Source organism: Hyla sarda, chromosome 3, assembly GCF_029499605.1.
Source record: "Hyla sarda isolate aHylSar1 chromosome 3, aHylSar1.hap1, whole genome shotgun sequence".
NCBI classification, from domain to species: domain Eukaryota; kingdom Metazoa; phylum Chordata; class Amphibia; order Anura; family Hylidae; genus Hyla; species Hyla sarda.
Window position 1 is genome coordinate 85719063 of NC_079191.1, and position 25465 is coordinate 85744527.

The 25465-nt window shown below is 45.1% G+C and overlaps 1 protein-coding gene across 1 annotated transcript in view; it reads right to left on the bottom strand.

Annotated features, from left to right (window-relative positions):
* The window catches only part of SPHKAP (SPHK1 interactor, AKAP domain containing), a 335807-nt gene that overhangs the window by 43512 nt on the left and 266830 nt on the right, over nucleotides 1-25465 (bottom strand). The window contains exons 4-5 of the mRNA XM_056564531.1: nucleotides 8593-8643; nucleotides 493-627 (exon numbers count right to left, since the gene is read on the bottom strand). Of these exons, the coding sequence (XP_056420506.1) occupies nucleotides 493-627; nucleotides 8593-8643 (186 nt within the window). The remainder of the gene's footprint in view (nucleotides 1-492; nucleotides 628-8592; nucleotides 8644-25465) is intronic.

Below are 25465 nucleotides of genomic sequence, written 5' to 3' on the forward strand. Positions count from 1 at the left end.
GGCGTGGACCGGTGCGGACCTCACCGTAGAAGATACACTGTAAGTGAACGAATGTCCAGCCCAATAGGTTGAAAATGCTGTACTAGACTGTATTCCCCAATGAGTACGGCTCAAGACATGGGCCAAAACATGTCACCATTGTGTCCGCACTTGTGTCACCATGCTTTGGAGAATAAAGTCAAGTACTGCATTTTCGAGTTATTGGGCTGGACATTCCTTAACTTTGAGTGTACTCCTGGCTTTGGCTCAAAAACAGCATCAACAACTGCAATGGCTTTCTTCCAAAAAAAAAAACAGCTGTGTCTAAATTTTGCAAACAATTTAGCTAAAAAGTTTAGCAAAAGGATAAAGAGGCATTTTAGTCTAATAAGATATATTACACAGTTTCTTATATCTGCTTGTAATATTGATCTATGCAAAGTTTGTTCAAACGACATTGCCTATTTATATGAACACATGCCAAAACGTCTACATTGGACAGTTGATACCTACTTGTTGAATCTCTGGGACATGCCCACATTTTCTGTTGGACAGTCCACTCCACAAGACTATCTCATTCTCTGCCAGTTCCTGTGACCTCATGGAGTTTATCAACCTCTGTAAGTCGGGAGGCACTCCATCCAACTTCTACAAAACAAAGGAGCTGTAGTTTAGGTACATAGTTAAGAGATCTGAGAATGTCTAATAATTATTATGTAGTACCGGTATATTAATATACAGCAATAACTGAAGCATAAATATAAGTATCTGTGATAAGATAGGGCGCATTTATAACACAAATTGTACATGCAGCAGCTGGATTCGTAGAAGAATTTCAAAACCGTCTGCTGCCACATTCTAGCCAGACCTGCACTGTACCCCATTCATTTCAATGAGATGGACAGAGTCAGACAGCAACTCCAGTCGGCTAATTTTTGGACCGTATCAGTGTTTGTTGCCGGACTGAAAATCATGGTCTGCTGCAGTTCCAGTCTAGCTACAAAAATTGATACAGTCCAAAAATGAGCCAACTGGAGTTACTATCTCCCTTCATCTGGATATGGCAGCAGCTGGTCATTAAATTCTCTCGCCAGATCTGGCTGTCATATGCCCAAATCGTAGTGTGAAAGCACCCTAACCTGTTTTACCTGGAATCAGCTGTGCTAGTTGAGTGCTTTTGGTCTGTAGCAAGCAGTGAAAAAATCATAGATAAGCTCACCGTGTCTTTATATGGCACCAGGCACTTTGCATCTAGTCTGGAGGCATGGATGCAGGGAACCGCTATTCCCCAATATATACAGAAATGAAAAATTGCAAAAAATCCAGCTCCCAGAAAAATCAAAAAATTTCAACTTAATGTTTAATTAGTGCATAGTGTGGTACCTTGGTGGGGGTATAGGGTAGTTGGGGTGTTGCTTTTCCTGAATAATAAAGGGTGCTGTTAACCCTTGTCACTCGTGACGCCAGGGTGTGGGTTAAATACTGTAATGGTGCTGGGCCTATCGCCACCCTTCCCAAGAACAATAGGTGAATGTGTAATAAATGGATTGTCCACAACCACTGTCAACTGAAACTTGCAGGAACTTTTACTGAAGACTTTCTGAAGCAGACAATAGCAATAACAGTCCATGAACAAAGTCTATTTGTATTTAAGCAGCGATTGACAGTTGGTTGAGATCAGGTAAGCTCAATCTAGCTTTAGGAAGATTCCGTTGCACAGATCCGCTGGATTTAGGGGTGCGTTTAGGTCCAGTGATCTTGCAGAGAGTAGCAGGGAATTATATATCTATAACCGCTGTGATGTAGACCGAGGCCACAAGGCTTTGGCCTAGTAAACGTACTTGAAAGTTGCAGAGGTCCTACCTCATTCAGTGACAGCAACCCAAGAGAGCGATTAATGGCCGCAGCTCCCTTATATGGGCAGGGGCAAGCCCTTTGGATTGGTCCAAAACAACTGTCACTCACCGCTACATGGCATAATGGGATAACACGTGACTCAAGAACCACCTAAGGTCCTTCAACATACATAGTTTCATAGTTACATAGTTACATAGTTAGTACGGTTGAAAAAAGACATATGTCCATCAAGTTCAACCAGGGAATTAAGGGGTAGGGTTCTGAACCATGTCACATGACCCGCAGGTCCTGCGACGCTAAAACAAGTGAGTAACACCATATACATATTTACATTGATAATATTTATGAATATAAAGTTACTAAGGGGTGACTAGGGGTTAATTAGGGAAGCGAAACCCCGATAGTCCTAGGGACTCTGACTTTGGGGACTAATAACTAAGGCACAGTATGAAATACGGTGCCGGGACACCACAATAGTAAAAATGGATATTCCAATAAAACGGAAAGTGACATGTCACTCAATAAAAACAGAAGTGAAACTCCAACGCATTTTGAACACAAGCTCTTAGTCATGGAAGTGATACCATCCAACTGAGGGGTTTAAATACCAAAATACAAATGAAGCAAAACCCCATTACAGTTCCGCCTACCTGCAACTCAGAGTCGGAACTGACGTTACACCTTCAAGACGTAAAGTAGGGTAGGGTGAAATGAAATTAGACCGTGCACCCAGCCCTTTACTGGCAACAATTACGGAGGGCCGCGTGCATAGTACCGACTGACTATTGCACAGTGTGGATTGTGGCCGTACATAATACCTTCATCTGGTTGCCACGCAGAACAAACATAACACACCGGAATACACGTTCGGTACAAATCACTCCACATACTTGAAAAGACACACATCATGTCATGTCTAACATGCGTACAGAAAGTATATTCACTTGCAGCATAAATTCACACTTATACTGTTGATTGTGATATGTTGGATCCAAAAGCAAGGAGTGTAAGATATGTAAATGAGAGTAACATCCTCACTGGAATGAAATATTGTTTGTCAAACATCTATCTGTTCACTTTAAATACATATGTGGTGTCGGATGGGGTAATGTGTGTATTAACCTCTTCGTGATGCCAGGGCGTGGTTATACACCACCTGAGGTAGACCAGCTTCTCCTGGGCCAGGCATGGGGCAAATAATCACTCTGACGCAAGGCTAAGGTTAACTGGTAGGCTTTACTGAGGTGGGTAAGGTGTTACAGTCTTTACAGCTCAGTTCAGCACTGGGGAAATGCAGGGTGAACTTCAGGAAGCTTATCGGCTTACTGGGACTTATAGTTGCTATTGACTTGACTGATGCAGACACGCTTGTTAACAGACTTGAATTCACTGACTTGCTTAGACTGGAAAGGACTAGAATCCCCACTGGTGTAGGTAGTACCTTGCAGCTTTGACTTTCAATATAGGTGCAGGGGTTAACTTGAAGTAGAAGCGTGCTGGCTGGATTAGGCCTCAGGCCTCCTTCTGGATCACACAGACTCCTCATGTCCTCACTTCACTGTACCTCAGCATGCATTAAGAGCAGGAGCTCAAGAGAGTGAGCTGAACCCTGACCTCATTATATAAAAGGGGCTGTTTAGAAAAACCCCATTGGTCCCCAACAAGTCACCTGGTTCACCTTGCATACCTCCCCTAAACAACAGGGTTACTAAGAACATAAATTGAAGTGACAAACGCCTCAAACAGATTATCCAACAAATGACATGAGATTTGATAGTACTCCATAGTCCTTAGGAGGTATGTGAACCCAGGACCACTGGCCACACACAATGGGCAGGTGTACAGAGTGACAGATTCTGTACTGGGCCACCACAAACTCCCTCTCTAAAAATAAGCTGTCCTCAGTGTAACGACCTGGAGGACGGATGATATAAAGTGACCGCTGGGGCCGCGCAATAACAGGAATAGTAACAAAAATTGTTCCTGGGGCATTTGTACGAATGTCCTCCACAGGGCTATGGAAATAGAAATAGAATTGAGAGCTCATGTGGAGTTTTTACATACTACATTGGTGAAACAGGATTAATTAGGGGATGAGAACAGGATGAATATTAACTATGGTTGTAACGGTTGTGTTATTGAAGAGTCTTTTGTACCTTTTTCTTTGTACAGGGTGGGCCATTTATATGGATACACCTTAATAAAATGGGAATGGTTGGTGATATTAACTTCCTGTTTGTGGCACCTTAGCATATGTGAGGGGGGAAACTTTTCAAGATGGGTGGTGACCATGGTGGCCATTTTAAAGTTGGCCATTTTGAATCCAATTTTTGTTTTTTCAATACGAAGAGGGTCATGTGACACATCAAACTTATTGGGAATTTCAATGAAAAACAATGATGTGCTTGGTTTTAGTCTTTCATGAGTTATTTACAAGTTTCTGACCACTTATAAAATGTGTTCAATGTGCTGCCCATTGTGTTGGATTGTCAATGCAACCCTCTTCTCCCACTCTTCACACACTGAGAGCAACACCACAGGAGAAATGCTAGCACAGGCTTCCAGTATCCGCAGTTTCAGGTGCTGCACGTGTCTTATCTTCACAGCATAGACAATTGCCTTCAGATGACCCCAAAGATAAAAGTCTAAGGGGGTCAGATCGGGAGACCTTGGGGCCATTCAACTGGCCCATGACAACCAATCCACTTTCCAGGAAACTGTTCATCTAGGAATGCTCGGACCTGACACCCATAATGGGGTGGTGCACCATCTTGCTGGAAAAACTCAGGGAACGTGCCAGCTTCAGTGCATAAAGAGGGAAACACATCATCATGTAGCAATTTTGCATATCCAGTGGCCTTGAGGTTTCCATTGATGAAGAATGGCCCCACTATCTTTGTACCCCATATACCACACCATACCATCAATTTTTGTGTTCCAACAGTCTTGGAGGGATCTATCCAATGTGGGTTAGTGTCAGACAAATAGTGGTGGTTTTGTTTGTTAACTTCACCATTCACATAAAAGTTTGCCTCATCACTGAACAAAATCTTCTGCGTAAACTGAGGGTCCTGTTTCAATTTTTGTTTTGCCCATTCTACAAATTCAGTGTGCCGATCTGGGTAATCCTCATTGAGATGCTGCAGTAGCTGGAGTTTGTAAGGGTGCCAATTTTAAGGGCTGCTTGCAGGGTCTAATTTCATTTGACATGTGTACCGTACCTGACGTCTTAAAGGTGTAACATCAGTTCCGGCTCTGAGGTGCGGGTAGGCGGACCTGTAATGGGGTTTTGTTTCATTTGTATTTTGGTATGTTAACCCCTCGGTTGGATGAGCTTATGCTCAAAAAGCATCTGAGTTTCACACCTGTTTTTTATTGAGGGACATGTCTCTTTCCGTTTATCGGAATATCCATTTTTAATATGCGCTACTTAAACGTTAAGTAAACATTTTTGGATTTTTCTGGAAGCTGGATTTTTTTTGCATTTTCTCATGTTTGCTTTTGGTCTGTACATCTAGTTAGTAATAGTTAGTTAGTTTGAATAATATACATTTTATGGACTGAAGTATATATATATATATATATATATATATATATATATATATATATACTGACTATGAGATAACAGTCCCAGCTTAACATTGTACATTCATTTACGCTCTGTACACAATGTGCAATATATACATTACTCACTATTATACATTTATACTTATATCCACTCTCTGACTGTACACGAAATTATGCAGTAGATACATGTCTCTTAAGGCTAAACAATCCTGACATAATAGTACACCTTTCATTACTGACTATAATATACATGGGATTTGTTCTACCTCTCTATCTGTACATGAAAATAGGTAGGATATATATTAACTCTAGACTATACAATTTTATACCCTCTATTATATACATTAACGCTATATACACTAGCTTAGTGCATTTTATGGCAATGAGGTAGTTCAGGACACCTCCTGTACAACTGCAATAGCTGAAAGAAAACATTAGACCCTATAAGCATTTGCATAACCACTTTTATGTACACTTTATTACAATGTTACCCCCAGCAAATCACTTCTCATCAATAGTAGGTAGTGCATACATTTGTGCAATAAACAACAAAACCATATATTACTTGACTATAAGGGTCATAGTACCGCTCTACAGTTCTAGGTACTTAAGAGTTTGTAGTAAAGGATCACAGCCTAAGCCGGGCACTTAAGTTTACGAATTTTGGTTGCAGGTGTAGTTCTTGGCAAGTCTGCCAGGTGCATCACTTAAACGTTACGAAGAAAACCTGAAAAACAGCAGTGATACTCCACAAAAAACATTTTTAGTCTCATGACATTGTAATAAAGAAAACAGACTTTATTTGAGATACTTTAACCAGGAAATTTACCATCCCAGCCTCTACAGTCAGTATGCTTTCTGGGCTGAGACATAAAACGTGAGCCCCTCGCTTAGGCTCCTTCCAAGGAATTAACGGTGGTGTTCCATGCCACCCTGGAGACATTGGAATTGGAGATGGTGGGATTGACAGTGACCACCATCTGTGGCTTGCGCCACTGGGGGACAAACAGTTGGTGCCTGGTGGGCCGACCAAACCTCCTCCTCAGCAGGAGTAGGCCGGGGCAGTTTAGGTGGTGCCCGTTGGGTAGGCCAAACCTCTTCAACGCTAGGAGTAGGCCTGGGCACATCTGTGGATGCCTTCTTCTTTTCCCCGGATGTATACTTGGGTGCCATGACAGGCCTCTTAGGCAGGAACTCCTCTTCCTCCACTTGACCTATGACTCTCGGTGGTAACAGGTCGAAGCGATCCGAATCCCAATCCTCTGATGGGAAGCACACAAAGGGGAGCTGTGTGGGGTTCTTGGGTCGGGTCACAGCTGCCGCCCATTCCCCTTTTGCACTGCGGACTGGGGTATATTTCACTATCTCCCCGCTCTCTAAGGAGTGTAAATGTGTGGGGAGGTAGTCCCTCTTGACTGCTCGCCTGTTAACTAGGACATTACCCCCGTGGTAATAGTCCATCAAGGTGCCAAACCATCAAATTTCTGGACTGTGTCTCTTCGCCTTTCAAGGGATGGCTCTCCTGCTCTGGGGTGGTCCAACATGCGGATATACAAGAGCTCCAGGTGCTTGGTGCCTGACTTCTGGGCCTGCTGCACTTCATATGGTAGTTGTATAGGACAGTACTCCCTTCTCCTCTGTTCCCTTATTTCTTCCTCAATAGCAGCCATCTGGGCCTCTTGTTTGGCTCTCGCCGCCCTAGCTGTGGGAACTGGGGGATGCTCCTTTTCAGGTAATGGCAGGAGGTACTGACGCATATACTTGATTATCTGCGGCTCATCACCAAACACCCACTCTGGGTGTGGGGTGACTTGGGGCATACTGTGGACTTCTGGACCTGAGGTGCAGACTCGGGACAGGAGTCAGGCGAGGGAGTGGAAAAAGCAGTCTCATCCGGGGTACTCACTCCGGATTCCTCAGTGTAGATCTCCGCCCAGGATTCCTAGCTCCAGTGGTGCGGGGACAGCCTCACCGGTGACACTCCACGGGATGATGCAGGCGTTCTGCCCCCAGGAGTCGCTGGTCGCTGCTCGTCGTCCTCCAGCAATGGGACCTTCAGAGACAAGCTTCCTCTCCTTCCAGCGAGAGCTTCTGAAGCTGGTCCACAAGCTCCTGGAACACTTGAGCTGCGGCTACTGCTACTTTGATAAATTGGTCAGGTATACTCCATATTAATGCAGTGGATATGCTAACAATTAGTTGTAAAGGGAGTACGGTCTGTTTAAATGCATTCATTTATTCACCCTGAACACACATATGGAATAACATTTACATATTTTACACTCCTTGCTTTTGGATCCAACATATCCCATTCAAGAGTATAATTGTGAATTTATGCTGCAAGTTAATATATTTTCTGTAAGCATGTTGGACATGAAATGATGTGTGTCTTTTCAAGGATGTAGAGTGATTTGTACCGAACATATATTCCGGTGTGTGAAGTTTGTTCTGCGTGACAACCAGATGAAGGTATTATGTACGGCCACAATCCACACCGTAATTGTTGCCTGTGAATTGCTGCATGTACGGTCTAATTTCATTTGACGTAAACGCGGCGGAGTTTCACACCTTTTTGTTATTGAGTGACATGTCACTTTCCGTTTTATCGGAATATCCATTTTTAATATGCACTAATTAAACGTTAAGTAAAAATTTGGGGATTTTTCTGGAAGCTGGATTTTTTGCATTTTCTCATGCTTGCTTTTGGTCTGTACATCTAGTTTGTAATAGTTAGTTAGTTTGAATAATCCACAATTCTACATGAAGCTGCATGTAGTACTTAACGTTCAGTTCATATAGAGCATTAACACTTATTAGCAACAACTTATCGGATCACTCTAGGCAAATGTATATCTCCTTATTGTACTAGGTGCAGGGCATTAAGGGCATGGTGCATGACACAGGGATTATCTCTTTGGTGTCCTTTAAATCCCTATGTCATGCACGGCTGCAGAGGGCTTAACACAGTGCATAGATTTTGGACCTGTTATTGTGAATACATATCAGCTGTCAATAAGTCATGAGCATGAGTAGTCATTGTATCACTACGTAATTACAGCGATCATCCACACATCCTATCAGAAGGCTTTCTCTCTGGCCATACATAATACTGTAAAGACTAAAGGTCAGATAAGGACCATGTCGTAAACTTGTTGATGTATTGTGGATTATATGGAAAAAGTGACTTACCTTTCGTAAAGCTGCATGGCTTAAATCCTCTTTTAGGTTTACAAAACAGATCTAAAAACAAAACATAAATAAAGAGTTAATTTATTTGTTTCTCATGGTTAACATCATAAGAGAATGCATAGATATCAGAATAGAACAATTTCAGCTGTTTTTCAGTATAATAAACAAATTGGTCTACTTTTATTATCATAAAATGATGTAAGCAGTTCAATCCCTCTATCTATCTATCTATCTATCTATCTATCTATCTATCTATCTATCTATCTATCTATCTATCTTGGATGTTTCAGACCTTGCATGCCTGCTGTACTGTTCACACAGAGGCATATATACAGTGTAGGGTCCGTCCCAGAATGAGGTCACCTTACCGTGGTGGGACGGTCCACGCTATTTGGCGCCAAATTTGCAAGCTAAGTACCTCATATTTTCATAGTTTCATATCTTCATTTATTGCATCACAGCTGTATAGCTTTTCATGTTCTATCTATATGCTCATGTTTTATCTATATAATCATGTTTCATCTATATCTTTGTGCTAGCAGTGTGCTGCTGTATTCTCCTGTTGCTGTATATTTAGCCCAGCAGCCTGCACCTGCAAGCCAGGTTTTTACAATAGTTTGGATCAATAGTGCTGGCCAATTTATGCTTTGTTTATATTATCTATCTATCTATCTATCTATCTATCTATCTATTTATCTAAATTCTATTTATTTTATTTTTTTTATATTTATTTTTCCTTTTTCAGCAATAATTATACATTCCTTGTACAATTACATTTCCATTTTCTTTACCTACAATATACATTGCAAAAGGTTTTTTGCCCTCCCCCCTTATACATTCCTCAATTCATCTGGTTCCAGTGTCCCGTCCGACCCTCACCATCCGTATATTCTTTCAGCTAATTCCAATAATACATCTCCTCCTCCCCTCCTCCACCCGCCTCCCATCCCCACATAAACCACCTTATAACTAAAACAAAATAAGAATAAGATAGTAATTTTATCTCCTCCCCCCCCTCCAACCTCACCTTGCGGGCACCTCCGGGCCCTACCATGTCACTCGCTTTCTTTCCTCTCAATTATTCCTTCTCTTTCTTCCTCTTATTTAAATCTTCCTTCTCACCTCCATCCTCTTTTTTCCTTTTTTTTTTTTTTACAGTTATTTTCCTCTTTTTTTTTTTATGATCTGCTACCAGAACATATACTTTTTTTGTGTAACTCAAATACTCATTAGATCACCCTTTTGATTTTTACAAAACTAAAGTATACAATCAGAAAATAGCCCACTCATAGTCACTGATAGACATTTGGTCTTCTTAAGTGAGCAGACTCAATGTGGCTATGCTACACTATACATTTCGATACAAATTTAAGCTAGCCTTAAACCACTGTCTTTACCTACTTGCATGATCCACCCTAAATGGCCCCAACTGGGGGAGGGTCCCTAAACTGGACAATGTAAACAAGGGAAGTCAATCAGGCCAGGTTAGCAACACACGGGCTGGTAGGTTCAAAATCAGCAGACAAGGGGTTAAACAGGGACAAGCCAGAAAGTAAAAAAACAAGAGGGAAGCACAGTACAAAATCAGTAGGCAGAGACATGGCCGAGCCACCAGTAGAGGTCTGGTCACAGGGAATAGGACAAGCTACAGGGACAAGTAAAGGGAAAATACCACAATCACAGGCTACTCAGCTAGGGAAATGCCTGTTTAAATCTCCTGCTGCTGAGAGGTGAGCCAGCTGACTGACACTGAGACTCACAAAGGGCCCTGTGATGTGCGGAGCCGCCATTAGAACAATGAAAGACACTGCCCATGCTGTTCTCAGTTATGTAGGGGTCATCTCACTAAGACAACCCTTTTCCATATTCACTTTTAGCACTTATGGGTGTCATAGAAGGGTTCAATGCTTATGAGGCCCTTCTATTAACCAGAGCAGCAAGCTGCTAACAATCAGCATTTCTCGTTCTAGCGTAGCCATCCTGGCAATGTATCACAATGTATTACCTACCAGTGATATCAGATGTTTGTGTGGTGACCCTGGGTCGTGAAGGGTGTAGGTTGATGGGGCAGATAGTATTAACCCCAGGGGCAAGATGTTATTAACCCCTAATGTTCATGACGCCACAGTGGTTTTTGGGAATCGTTAACCACTCAAGCGACATCCCCGTTATCCTAAGGTTAGGCAGGGCAAGAAGAGTCCACGATCAGGTTATGGTTTACGGAGGCTTTACTGTGGACAGATAGTTGTTACAGTCTTTACAGCCAGGCCAGAATTCTAGAGAGTCAGCCAGTAACACGGAAAGGGCCCTGCAGCTTGCATGGGGTTGCAATACTTTTGGATCAGACTTCCATGCAGCCACTCTGACTATAATTTACTTGACTGGTAACTTGACTTGGTTGTAGGTAGAGACAGTAGACATAGATGGCTGGACTAACTGACATATGTAGGCTTGAGACTTCCAGGTGTACTGGATGCTGGATCTAAGGTCTTTGCTTGGCTGTGCCTCAGCAAAGGTCTGGTGTAAGAGAGTGATTGTAATGGCTTCTCCTCTTATAAAGGGGGGCTGAGTAAGAAGCCCATAGGTCAAGCTGCAGGTCATGTGTTTAACTGGTGCTATCTGGGTAACATGTGATAACATAACATGTGATAACTCCAATGGTCCTTTAGACATTTATATTGGTCCTCCAAAGGTCCTTTATACTTTATATACACATAGTACATAACCTTGTACTGACTAGTAACAGTAACACTAGCTTCAATACTGGGGGGGGGGGGGGGGGGGGGGGACTCAACCTGACAGGGCCTAAGTACTGTACATAGTTATATCCTGTACTGGGACATTACATTTGTCAGGGGTCTTAGAAGTCAGACCCACCAGCAGGCCACTGGGCTACCATGAGAACCATTCACATCAGGTTGTGGCTGTCTGCCACGGGTTATCCAAATACCATCCAAAAAGTACAGAGGTGTACCATGAAACAAATGAAGTGTAGCCACAATTTTCAATAGATCAAACACACTCTGCATATGACTATGTTGGGTCTGCTTTACTCCAGGATACATTTTATTTGAGTGATACAAAAGGCTAGCAGTTTTAAAGAAGTACACTATTTTGGTTTGCTGAAACCTATGGCTATGCCACTTGCATGCTGCAGTATTCGTTTCCATATGGTGGCAGAGACCATATGTGAATGTGGTCTCCACATCATGTGAATGGGGCCTTTAACCTCTTAAGGACGAGCGCCCAAAATGTACGGTGCTGCTAAGTGACGCTTAGAGCACAGCGCTGAACATTCACGGCATTGCGTTTCGCGGTCACTGCATCTCCGGATGCAGTGATCGGGCCGGGATGGCTCCTGTTATCTAACAGCAGCCATCCCGGTATATCGTCCAGGGGGTCCTAAGACCCCCCCATGTCAGCGATCGTCGTGATTCGCTGGTCAATTCTGACCGGTGAATCACCCAACCTCCGGGCCAATCGGGTCTCCTGTTACCCCGTAAACCAGAACATAGAGATGATTGGGGCTTTACGAGACCGCTCCAATCACCTTTGAGTCCTAGGAGGGAGGTGGCATGGGTGCCACCTCCCGATCGATGTGATTGGACAGTCCCAATCGACCATCCAATCACTGCAGCCGCGGGGAATATGAATTACCATTCCTCCAATCTGCCCACTCACTTCAGTTCGGGTCAATGAGCAGAGCGGAGGTGTGGGCTTGCTGGGACTTGCAGTCTGCCAAAGAATTCGTTGATGAGTGGTGAGGGACAGGTTACAGGAGGCAGGGAGAGGTTAGTTAGGGGAAAAAAATTTGGCAGCTTCACCCCTGTACTGTCTGGGGGTCACCTGACTGACTTCCCCCCAGTTTTTTTGGGGGTGTAGTTTTTTTCCAGGGTTTTTATTTTATTTTATTTTTTTTTTGCGACTGTGGTCTGTGCCACCAACAGTTGTTTGGTGCTGCATGGCCGGACTGTGATTGCTGATCAGTAAATTTTTTTTTTTTTGTAGTTTTTGGAATTTTTTTTTTACTATTCTGTGCATCTTGCCGGGACAGCACTTCACTGATCAGCAATCAGAGTTTTTTTTTTACTGTTACTGTAAAAAACACACCACACTATAGATTTTGAAATAAAGTGCAAGCAAAACACACACACCCTTAGACACCTACATATCCCCCCTCCCACATCTCATGCACCCCCCTCCGCCCGCCCCAACAAAAAAAAAATATTACAATGTCTCAAAGGGTATATTCGGTGGAGGAGACATTCGCCTTTATTGCCTCCGACTTCGAATCCACCAGTGAAGGAGAAGAGGAAGACCCCCCTTTCCTTCTTTCTTCCTCTTCCAGTGATGATGAGCCCCCTAGAAGGCATCGCCGCAGGGCAATGCCAGTAGAGGCCCCCAAACTGTCGTTCCTCTTCCCAGTAACCAATTTCCCTGTCCCCCATACTAGTGACCCTGCCTCCTTATAGATGACCCTGTCTGGACCCCAGTTCCGGACAATTATGAGCCACGGATTCCTGGGTTTGTGGGACACCCAGGAATCCAAATAGACACCACAGGCCTCACTGAAATAGACTTTTTTACATTTTTTTTTTCAGTGAGGACTTTTTTTCAGTGAGGACTGTCAATTTGATGATGGCGCACACTAATCTCTAAGCCCAACAATTTTTGACCCAGAACCACAGATTGACCCCTATCAATGCAGCTGAGATGAGGACATTTTGGGGCCTTGTTCTGCATAAGGGCCTAGTCAAAAAACCAAGCATTCAGCAATACTGGAGTAGGGATGTTCTTTACAACACCCCACTTTACCATATGGCCATGAAAAGGGATCGCTTTGAAGCTATTCGGAAATGTTTGCATTATGCAGATAATGCAATATGTCCGCCTAGAGATGATCCCACCTATGACCACCTGTTCAAAATACGGCCATTCACAGATCATTTTACCACAAAATTTGCAGAGGCCTATATCCCCCAAATATATATTGCCATTGACGAGTCCCCTATTACTTTGAAAGAAAGGCTCCATTTCCGCTAGTACATTCCCAGTAAAAGGGCAAGGTATGGCGTAAAAGTATACAAACTCTGTGAGAGTACCTCAGGGTACACTTACATATTTAGGGTGTATGAAGGGAAGGATTCCAACATTGAACCCCCAAAATGCCCCTCCATCCTGAAGTTAGTGGGAAAATTATGTGGGAACTGATTTAACCACTGCTGGTTGAAGGTTACCACTTGTACGTGGATAACTTTTATACAAGCATCCCTTTCTTCAAGTCCCTTTCCTCCAGAGCCACTGCAGCTTGTGGCACTGTGCAGAAAAATGAAAGTGGCCTTCCAAAACATCCTATAAAAATGCCAATCCCTATGGTTGAGAGTAGGACCCTTACTAGTGACAATATGTTGCTAGTCAGGTATAAGGACAAGAAGGATGTCCTCATGCTGATCACTGTTCACGGTAACAGCACCACCCCTGTCACAGTACGGGTGTTACGCCGAGCGCTCCGGGTCCCCGTTCCTCCCCGGAGCGCTCGCCTCATCCTCGTTGCTGCAGCGCCCCGGTCAGATCCACTGACCGGGTGCGCTGCGGTACCGCCTCCAGCCGGGATGCGATTCGCGATGCGGGTGGCGCCCGCTCGCGATGCGCACCCCGGTCCCCGTACCTGACTCACTCTCCGTCGGTCCTGTCCCGGCGCGCGCGGCCCCGCTCCCTAGGGCGCGCGCGCGCCGGGTCTCTGCAATTTAAAGGGCCAGTGCACCAATGTTGGTGCCTGGCCCAATCTTCCCAATTACCAATTAGTGTGATCACCTGTGTACTTCCCTATATTACCTCACTTCCCCTGCACTCCCTCGCCGGATCTTGTTGCCTTAGTGCCTAGTGAAAGCGTTCCCTTGTCTGTTCCTAGCCCGTGTTCCTGACCTCCTGCCGTTGCCCCTGACTACGATCCTTGCTGCCTGCCTCGACCTTCTGCTGCGTCCGACCTTGCTTCTGCCTGCTCCCTTGTACCTCGCCTATCTTCAGTATCTTCAGCAGTCAGAGAGGTGAGCCGTTGCTAGTGGATACGACCTGGTCACTACCGCCGCAGCAAGACCATCCCGCTTTGCGGCGGGCTCTGGTGAAAACCTGTAGTGGCTTAGAACCGGTCCACTAGCGCGGTCCTCGCCAATCCCTCTCTGGCACAGAGGATCCACCTCCTGCCAGCCGGCATCGTGACAGTAGATCCGGCCATGGATCCCGCTGAAGATCCTACACTGGTCGCCCAGCTAGCCCTAAAGATCGCCCAACGAGATCAACAGCTGGCATACTTGACCTCCGAGGCACTGCGTATTCAGTCACAGATACAGCAGCTGCAGATACAGCAACAGCTACAGCTGCAACTACCATCTCCTCCGCCGGCTCCTGCAACTCCTCCGCAGCAACCGGCCGTTCCTAACCCCTGCTTGTCCCTGCCGGACAAATTTGGCGTAAAGATCGCCCAACGAGATCAACAGCTGGCATACTTGATCTCCGAGACACAGCGTCTTCAGTCACAGTTACAGCAGCTGCTGCCGCAGATACAGCAACTTCAGTCACAGCAGCTGCTGCCGCAGATACAGCAACTTCAGTCACAGCTACAGCTGCAACAACCATCTCCTCCGCCGGCTCCTGCAACTCCTCCGCAGCAACCGGCCGTTCTTAACCCCTGCTTGTCCCTGCCGGACAAGTTTGATGGGGACCGCAATGATTCTGCCACAGCCACAGTCCAGTCCTTCTTCGCTGAGGTCCGTGGTGTCTTCGAGGAGCCTGCCCGAGCTTCTTCTGCCGAGATTGCCCTGCTGAACCTGGAACAGGGTGTTTCTTCCATTGGCGAGTACGCCATTCAGTTCCGTGCTCTTGCTTACGAGTTGTCCTGGAATAGTGAGGTTCTCTGCGCGACCTTTAAAAAAGGCCTATCCAGCAACATTAAAGATGTTCTGGCCGCACGAGAGACTCCTGCTGACCTACATGAACTCATTCATCTTGCCACTCGCATTGACATGCGTTCTTCCGGATGGCGTCTGGAGCTCCGCCTGGATATGGACTTTGTTCGCACGAAGCGTTTTTTCTCCCCGGCTCCTCTCTCCTCTGGTCCTCTGCAATCCGTTCCTGTGCTTCCCGCCGCGGAGGCTATGCAAGTTGACCGGTCTCGCTTGACACCTCAAGAGAGGACACGACGCCGCATGGAGAATCTTTGCCTGTACTATGCCGGTACCGAACACTTCCTGAAGGATTGTCCTATCCGTCCTCCCCGCCTGGAAAGACGTACGCTGACTCCGCACAAAGGTGACACAGTTCTTGATGTCAACTCTGCTTCTCCACGCCTTACTGTGCCTGTGCGGATATCTGCCTCTACCTTCTCTACTATGGCCTTCTTGGATTCCGGATCTGCAGGAAATTTTTTTTTGGCCTCTCTTATCAACAGGTTCAACGTCCCTGTGACCAGTCTCGCCAGACCCCTCTACATCTATTGTATTAACAATAAAAGATTGGACTGTCTCATGCGTTTCCGCACAGAACCCCTCCTAATGTGCATCGGACCTCATCACGGAAAAATTGACTTTTTTTTCCTCAGGTTCTTTGGCCCCAAGAAGAGGGGGAGACCCAAGGGGGGGGGTACTGTTACGCCGAGCGCTCCGGGTCCCCGTTCCTCCCCGGAGCGCTCGCCTCATCCTCGTTGCTGCAGCGCCCCGGTCAGATCCACTGACCGGGTGCGCTGCGGTACCGCCTCCAGCCGGGATGCGATTCGCGATGCGGGTGGCGCCCGCTCGCGATGCGCACCCCGGTCCCCGTACCTGACTCACTCTCCGTCGGTCCTGTCCCGGCGCGCGCGGCCCCGCTCCCTAGGGCGCGCGCGCGTCGGGTCTCTGCAATTTAAAGGGCCAGTGCACCAATGTTGGTGCCTGGCCCAATCTTCCCAATTACCAATTAGTGTGATCACCTGTGTACTTCCCTATATTACCTCACTTCCCCTGCACTCCCTCGCCGGATCTTGTTGCCTTAGTGCCTAGTGAAAGCGTTCCCTTGTCTGTTCCTAGCCCGTGTTCCTGACCTCCTGCCGTTGCCCCTGACTACGATCCTTGCTGCCTGCCTCGACCTTCTGCTGCGTCCGACCTTGCTTCTGCCTGCTCCCTTGTACCTCGCCTATCTTCAGTATCTTCAGCAGTCAGAGAGGTGAGCCGTTGCTAGTGGATACGACCTGGTCACTACCGCCGCAGCAAGACCATCCCGCTTTGCGGCGGGCTCTGGTGAAAACCTGTAGTGGCTTAGAACCGGTCCACTAGCGCGGTCCTCGCCAATCCCTCTCTGGCACAGAGGATCCACCTCCTGCCAGCCGGCATCGTGACAACGGGGTACCGCAACACCGGTTCTCAAACCTGATTGTCCTGGACTATAATCAGTATATGGGAGGAGTATATGGGAGGAGTTGCGCTGGCAACATGGGAACATTCCTTCAGTTCCAGGAGGTAGTGATCAAGGCCCTGTGCAAATCACTAATTTAGGTCTCAAATGTGCAGGGAGCTCTCTCCCTCCTGAGCCCTTGTCAACAGTTTAGGGTCACATATGGGGTATTTCTGTACTCAAAAGAAATTGCTTTACAATTTTTGGCGGGCTTTTTCTACTTTTACATCTTGTGAAAAAGAAAAGTTGGGGGCTACACCAGCTTGTTAGTGTAAATAAAATGAAACTTTTTTTACACTAACATGCTGGTGTAGCCCTATACTTTTAATTTTCACAAAAGGTAAAAGGAGAAAAGGACCCCCAAAATTTGTAACGCCTATACTCCCGAGTACAGAAATACCCCATATGTGGGCATAAAGTGCTCTGAGGGTGCATAACAAGGCTCAGAAGTGAGAGCGCACCATGTACATTTGAGGCCTAAATTGGCGATTTGCACAGGGGTGGCTGATAGTTGCAGCTTTTCTGACATAAACTCAAAAGAAAAACCACCCACATGTGCCTCCATTTTGGAAACGACACCCCTCACAGAATGTAACAAGGGGTGCAGTGAGAATATTCACCCCACAGGTGTCTGACAGATGTTTGAAACAGTGGTCTGTGAAAATGAAAAATTGTAGTTTTTCATATACACAGCCCACTGTTCCACAAATCTGTCAAAAGCTAGTGCAGTGTAATTCCTCAATGCACCCCTTGTTACATTCCTTTAGATTCCTCTAGGGATGTAGTTTTCAAAATGGGGTCACATGTGGGTGGGGTCCACTGTTCTGGCACCATGGGGTGCCAGCCAAATTCTCTCTCCAAAATCCCAATGGTGCTCCTTCCCTATTGAGCCCTGTTGTGCACCCGCAGAGTACTTTACGTTCATATTAGTATTGAGCATTAATATTCACAATTCGAATATTTATTGCGAATTTCGCATATTCGCATATTTGTGAATAGGGCGAACATAGCACTATATATTCGCAATTACGAATGTTCGTAAATTTTTCCCCCACAGAACACATCACAGTGATCTCATCCCTCCCTGCTTCCAACTTGTGGTCTAAAGAATGCTCCTATACTATATACTGTATTAGACTGGAAAGAATATGAGAATATGCAAATATTTGCGAATCTCCTCATATTCGCGAATGTCGTCACTGAAGAATATTAGGAGAAAGATAGATAGATGGATAGATAGATAATATAGATAGATAGATAGTTATCCACATGCACATGGCCCCCTACTTCAATTCCAGCCAAATTCTCTATCCAAAAGCTCCATGGCACTCCTTCTCTTTTGAGCCCTGTTGTATGCCGCAAAGCACTTTATGTCCCTATATGGGGTATTGCTTTACTCAGGAGAAATTGCGCTTCAAGTTTTGGGGGGCTTTTTTTCCTACTAGCTCTTGTGAAAATGAAAAATTTGGGGTAACTCCAGCATTTCAGCGAAAAAAAGAAAACTTCTAATTTTCACGTCCCACTTTTACAAAATTTCGTCAAACGCCTGTGGGGTGTTAAGGCTCACTGTACCCCTTGTTGCATTCCTTGTGGGGTGTAGTTTCCAAAATAGTGTGCCATGTGTTTTATTATTGCTGTTCTGGCACAATGGGGGCTTCCTAAATGCGACATGCCCCGCAAAAACCATTTTAGCAAAATTCTTTCTTCTCTCTTCTGAGCCTTGTAGTGCGCCCGCAGAGCAATTTGCGTCCACATATGGAGTATTTCCATACTCAGGAGAAAAAACCCCAAAATACCCCATATGTGGATGCAAATTGCTCTGTGGGCGCACTACAAGGCTCAGAAGAAAGAGAGCAAAATTTGGCTTTTGAAGAGCTAATTTTGCTAAAAAAATTTTTTGGGGAGGGGGGGAGGGGGAACAGCAAAAAAACAAACACATGGCACACTATCTGGGAAACTACACCCCTCAAGGATTGTTACAAGGGGTATAATGAGCCTTGACACCCTACAGGTGATTAACGAACTTTCGTTAAAGTGGGACGTGAAAATGGAAATTTTTATTTTTTTCACAACAATGCTGGTGTCACCTCAAAATTTTCAATTTCACAAGGGGTATTGGGAGAAAAAGCCCCCAAAATGTGTAACCCCATTTCTTTTAATACCCCTTGTGAAATTGAAAAATTTGGGGTAACACCAGCATTTTTGTGAAAAAAATAAAATTTTCCATTTTCACGTCCCACTTTAACGAAAGTTTGTTAATCACCTGTAGGGTGTTAAGGCTCACTGCACCCCTTGTTGCGTTCCTTGAGGGGAGTAGTTTCCCAGATAGTGTGCATGTGGGGTGTTTTTTGCTGTTCTGGCACCATGGGGGCTTCCTAAATGGGACATGACCCCCAAAAACCATTTCAGCAGAATTTGCTCTCCAAAAGCTCAATGTCGCTCCTTCCCTTCTGAGCTTTGTAGTGCACCCGCAGATCACTTTACATCCACAATGGGGGATTTCTCACAGAAAGGCCCCTCAAATCCACTTCAAACTGAACTGGTCCCTGAAAAATTCAGCTTTCAAATTTTTCGTGAAAATTTCGAAAATTGCTGCTGTACTTTGAAGCCCTCTAATGTCTATAGTAAAAACATGTAAACTTTATGATGCCAACATACAGTAGACATATTGTATATGTGAATTAATATATAATTTATTTGGAATGTCCATTTACCTTACAAGCAGAGAGTTTCAAATGTAGAAAATTTTCATGAAATTTTGGAATTTTTCACCAAGAAATGATGCAAGTATCGACAAAAATGTACCACTATCTTAAAGTAGAATATGTCATGAAAAAACAATCTCAGAATCATAATGATTAGTAATAGCTTCCCAGAGTTATTAATGCATAAAGTGACACAGGTCAGATTTGCAAAAAATGGCTGCGTCCTTAAAGGGGTACTCCATTGGAATTTTTTTTTTTTTTTAAATCAACTGGTACCAGAAAGTTACCGTAAACAGATTTGTAAATTACTTATATTAAAAATCTTAATCCTTCCAGTACTTATCAGCTGCTGTTATGATCCAGAGGAAGTTCTTTTCTTTTTGACTTTCCTTTCTGCCTGACCACAGTTCTCTCTGCTGACACCTCTGTCCATTTTAGGAACTGCCTAGAGTAGGAGCAAATCCCCATAGAAAACCTATCCGGCTCTGGACAGTTCTTAAAATGGACAGAGGTGTCAGCAGAGAGCACTTTGGTCAGACAGAAAGGAAATTCAAAAAGAAAAGAACTTCCTGGGGATCATAACAGCAGCTGATAAGTACTGGAAGGATTAAGATTTATTAATAGAAGTAATTTACAAATCTGTTTAACTTTCTGTTTAAAAAAAAATGTTTTCCAGTGGAGTACCAATTTAAGGTCTAAAAGGGCTTCCTTAAGGGGTTAAAGTGAATGTATCTCTGAATTTATTTTGACTGATTGTATTCTAATCCATTTTATTATTTTCTGACTGTAAATGTTCTTATTTCATTTTTAATACATTATTTTATTTATTTTTGTTTGGGGGGGGGGGAGGCTGAGCTGTAAACTGCAGCTATTGTGAATGGGGAAAGACTGTGCAATCTATCTACTATTGTCAGCTTTTACTGTAATCCTGCCTTTGATGATAAGGATATCACTGCTGAAAAGTGACCTTTACAGAACAGGAGGTGCCAGCTTATTACGAGGCCTAGTGGGCAAAAATAAAATTGCAAGTTTTCAGGATTATTTTATGATATAGATAGTAAAATGCAGGTCACTTACACTCATTAACGTGAATCAAATGCTACAGTGTATGTGTTATTCCACTGTAGATCTGATGTGTTACCTACTGTAGAAGAGTGTCCTGTAGTTTAGTACACCTCAGCGGTAGAGAATGACTTATTTAATAACATACATTAAAACCTCAAGTTGAAATAAATTCTAATGCTGTCATGCATCGCGCTTTGCATTGTTGCACGTTGAAAGGCTGCTTGTGTGTCTCAGCATTGTTAGCGCACTGTATATTGCTAACTAGCAAATAATTATGTGGAAGTCTTTGTGTTTGGCGCACGTTTCTTAAAGCTCAGTGAGCCTGTTTGTTTAAAGGCGTAAGTCTGAACTCCCCACGCAGAGTAACACCGAATGGGACACAGGCTCACAGCGTCAAGTACAATCACGCACAAAAATAATGACAGTATTTCAACACAAATGAAGAAAAAAAAATGAGAACAACGTTTTTGTAAAAATTTTAAAACACTGTAGAAAATAGTAAACATACACAAATTAAAACTATTCAGGAAAAAGATTCTAAACTGATTATTAATAATATATATTAGTCATATCCATAAGCTCTATGCAGCTAAAGGACTATCAAAGAAAATTAGTTTTTTTTGCCCCTTGACTCCCCTCTCCCCCATCCAAATACAGTGATCCCTCAACTTACAATGGCCTCAACATACAATAGTTTCAACATACAATGATCTTTTCTGGACCATCGTTACTTGAAACCAGACTCAACATACAATGTACAGACAGTCCAGATCTGCGAAACATGTCAATGGCTGGAAGAACCGACCAATCAGAATGGACATTCATTGGTAAAACACCTGTATTACTGAAGTGCATGCACTGATTGGTGTCTGGTAGTGCCCCCTACAGTACAGGGAGGTATTACATGTTCTGTACAACTCTTTGGGCCTGGATTAGCTGCTCCTTTGGATATCAGGTGAGGGCGGCTCTATGTTACATTTTTGGACATTGTGTGTACTGTACAGGACCCCGAAGAAGCTCCTGTCCTCTACATAGACCAGTGTTTCCCAAGCAGGGTGCCCCCAGCTGTTGCAAAACTACAACTCCCAGCATGCCCGGACAGCCATTGGCTGTCCGGGCATGCTGGGAGTTGTAGTTTTGCAACAGCTGGAGGCTCCCTGCTTGGGAAACACTGACATAGACAGTGATTTACAGCTCCCAGCAGATCTTTCTTACTTTTATATGTAAGGATTTGCTTTATCTATATTAGTTATCTACTTATTTTTCCTTAATTCTCACTTTTTCCTATTTTTGGATGACATTTTTTGGCTTCAGAACCAATTACCAGGTTTCCATAGAGTTCTGGTCTCAACATACAATGGTTTCAACATACAATGGTCGTCCCAGAACCAATTGATATTGTAACTTGAGGGACCACTGTATACACAATTTTTGATTAATTAATTAATTAAATTAATTAGTTAAAAAGATTGTCACCTCTCATGAAATGTCTGCTTTAGTAATACTTGTAATTTACATAATTTAACCCTTTCTCAACCCATGCCGCTCACGTACGTCGTGTGTGTGTGTGTTGGGTAGTAGGGCGTATGGCACAGGCTGAGGAGTCTGGTTCATGCCATAGTTGGCCGATGCCTGCTGCCAATCATGGGCGATCATGCAGATTTCCTTCATTTAACTGTTTAAATGCCATTATCAATAGCAATTGCAGCATTTAAACAATAGATCCCGCTCATCCTCGGAGTCTAGTGGCCCTATAGATCCAGTAATCGCAGGGCACCGATGGGTTGCTAGGGCAACCGAAGGCCTTACCTCCATCTATGGCAGGCTTTAGAAATAGAGCGCCAATAACATAGATCAATGTAATGCAATAGTGGGTGTAATGTAATGCAATAGTGGGTTTTACCATTCTCCTCATCAAAGGGGTGTGTGCCTATATTGTCAGCACTGATTGAACACTGCCAGACTGTGTAGGGACACACCCCAACCGGTAACATCAATTTACAGTATACATGAATTTCTAGAAAGAATAAAAGAAGAAACGATAAAATAAAGAGATTTAAGAAACGATGCTCCAGAAATGTTAAGAAAAATCTTAAGAAGAATATAGGTATTTACAAAAACAGATAAGTCAGGGGTTGTAAAAAAGTAAATACATATAGACCCAGATTTATCAAAAAAAGTGGAATGATTGTCACATAGTAGCCAATCACAGGTCAGCTAACGAGCTGTGGTAAAGTGAAAGCTGAGCTGTGATTGGTTGCTGTGGGAAAATTTCTCCACTTTTTCTCTCATACAGTTTGATAAATCTGGGCCATTTTGTTTCCTGCTAAGTTCTAGCAGTTTCTGTAGCCCTATGGCATGCAGCCGCTGAAACCTAAGCAGTTAATCCTCCATTCTCAATGCAGGCTGGAAGTAAAGCTGGCTAAACACATAAGAGAACAGTAGGTTGAACCTGCCGGGACTGGTCTCGCGTTTCTCTCCCAGCCGCAGACATCAGGGGGAAGAGAGGTCAGGCATGTGGGATTTCAGCATTGTTGAGGCTTCAGCAATTGATTCTTCTCTCCCTATAGAAATAGACACTTGGGGGGACATTTATCATTGAGTTTACCCCTTTTTCTTGTGTATTTTTTTGTGCAAAAATTTGTGATTTTTCTGATGTTCTCTACGTGCTCGTGTAACATAGTAACATAGTTCGTAAGGTTGAAAAAAGACCAGAGTCCATCAAGTACATGTTACGCCGAGCGCTCCGGGTCCCCGTTCCTCCCCGGAGCGCTCGCCTCATCCTCGTTGTTGCAGCGCCCCGGTCAGATCCACTGACCGGGTGCGCTGCGGTCCCGCCTCCAGCCGGGATGCGATTCGCGATGCGGGTGGCGCCCGCTCGCGATGCGCACCCCGGTCCCCGTACCTGACTCGCTCTCCGTCGGTCCTGTCCCGGCGCGCGCGGCCCCGCTCCCTAGGGCGCGCGCGCGCCGGGTCTCTGCGATTTAAAGGGCCAGTGCACCAATGATGGTGCCTGGCCAAATCTTCCCAATTAGCTTAATTAGTTTCCACCTGTGCACTCCCTACTTATACCTCACTTCCCCTGCACTCCCTTGCCGGATCTTGTTGCCCTTGTGCCTAGTGAAAGCGTTCCCTTGTTTGTTCCTAGCCCGTGTTCCAGACCTCCTGCCGTTGCCCCTGACTACGATCCTTGCTGCCTGCCCCGACCTTCTGCTACGTCCGACCTTGCCTTTGTCTACTCCCTTGTACCGCGCCTATCTTCAGCAGTCAGAGAGGTTGAGCCGTTGCTAGTGGATACGACCTGGTCACTACCGCCGCAGCAAGACCATCCCGCTTTGCGGCGGGCTCTGGTGAAAACCTGTAGTGACTTAGAACCGGTCCACTAGCACGGTCCTCGCCAATCCCTCTCTGGCACAGAGGATCCACCTCCTACCAGCCGGGATCGTGACAGTAGATCCGGCCATGGATTCCGCTGAGGTGCCGCTGTCAAGTCTTGCCGACATTTTCACGATGATCACCCAACAAAATCACCAGCTGGCATACTTGTCCTCCGTGAAACAGCAACTGAAGTCACAGTTACAGCAGCTGCTGCCACTGACACAGCAGCTGCAACTGCAACAACCATCTCCTCCGCCGTCTCCTGCAACTCCTCCGCAGCGTCCGGCCATGGATTCCGCTGAGGTGCCGCTGTCAAGTCTTGCCGACATTTCCACGATGATCACCCAACAAAATCACCAGCTGGCATACTTGTCCACCGTGACACAGCAACTGAAGTCACAGTTACAGCAGCTGCAACTGCAACAACCATCTCCTCCGCCGGCTCCTGCAACTCCTCCGCAGCAACCGGCCGCTCCTAACCCCTGCTTGTCCCTGCCGGACAAATTTGATGAGGACTCTAGACTCTGCCGTGGTCTCCTTTCTGGAAAGGCCTTGTCTGGGGCCACACCACTCTGGGACCGCAATGATCCTGCCACAGCCACAGTCCAGTCCTTCTTCGCTGAGGTCCGTGGTGTCTTCGAGGAGCCTGCCCGAGCTTCTTCTGCCGAGACTGCCCTGCTGAACCTGTCCCAGGGTGTTTCTTCCGTTGGCGAGTACGCCATTCAGTTCCGTGCTCTTGCTTCCGAGTTGTCCTGGAATAGTGAGGCTCTCTGCGCGACCTTTAAAAAAGGCCTATCCAGCAACATTAAAGATGTTCTGGCCGCACGAGAGACTCCTGCTAACCTACATGAACTCATTCATCTTGCCACTCGCATTGACATGCGTTTTTCCGGATGGCGTCTGGAGCTCCGCCTGGATATGGACTTTGTTCGCACGAGGCGTTTTTTCTCCCCGGCTCCTCTCTCCTCTGGTCCTCTGCAAACCGTTCCTGTGCCTCCCGCCGTGGAGGCTATGCAAGTTGACCGGTCTCGCTTGACACCTCAAGAGAGGACACGACGCCGCATGGAGAATCTTTGCCTGTACTATGCCGGTACCGAACACTTCCTGAAGGATTGTCCTATCCGTCCTCCCCGCCTGGAAAGACGTACGCTGACTCCGCACAAAGGTGACACAGTTCTTGATGTCAACTCTGCTTCTCCACGCTTTACTGTGCCTGTGCGGATATCGTCCTCTACCTTCTCCTTCTCTACTATGGCCTTCTTGGATTCCGGATCTGCAGGAAATTTTTTTTTGGCCTCTCT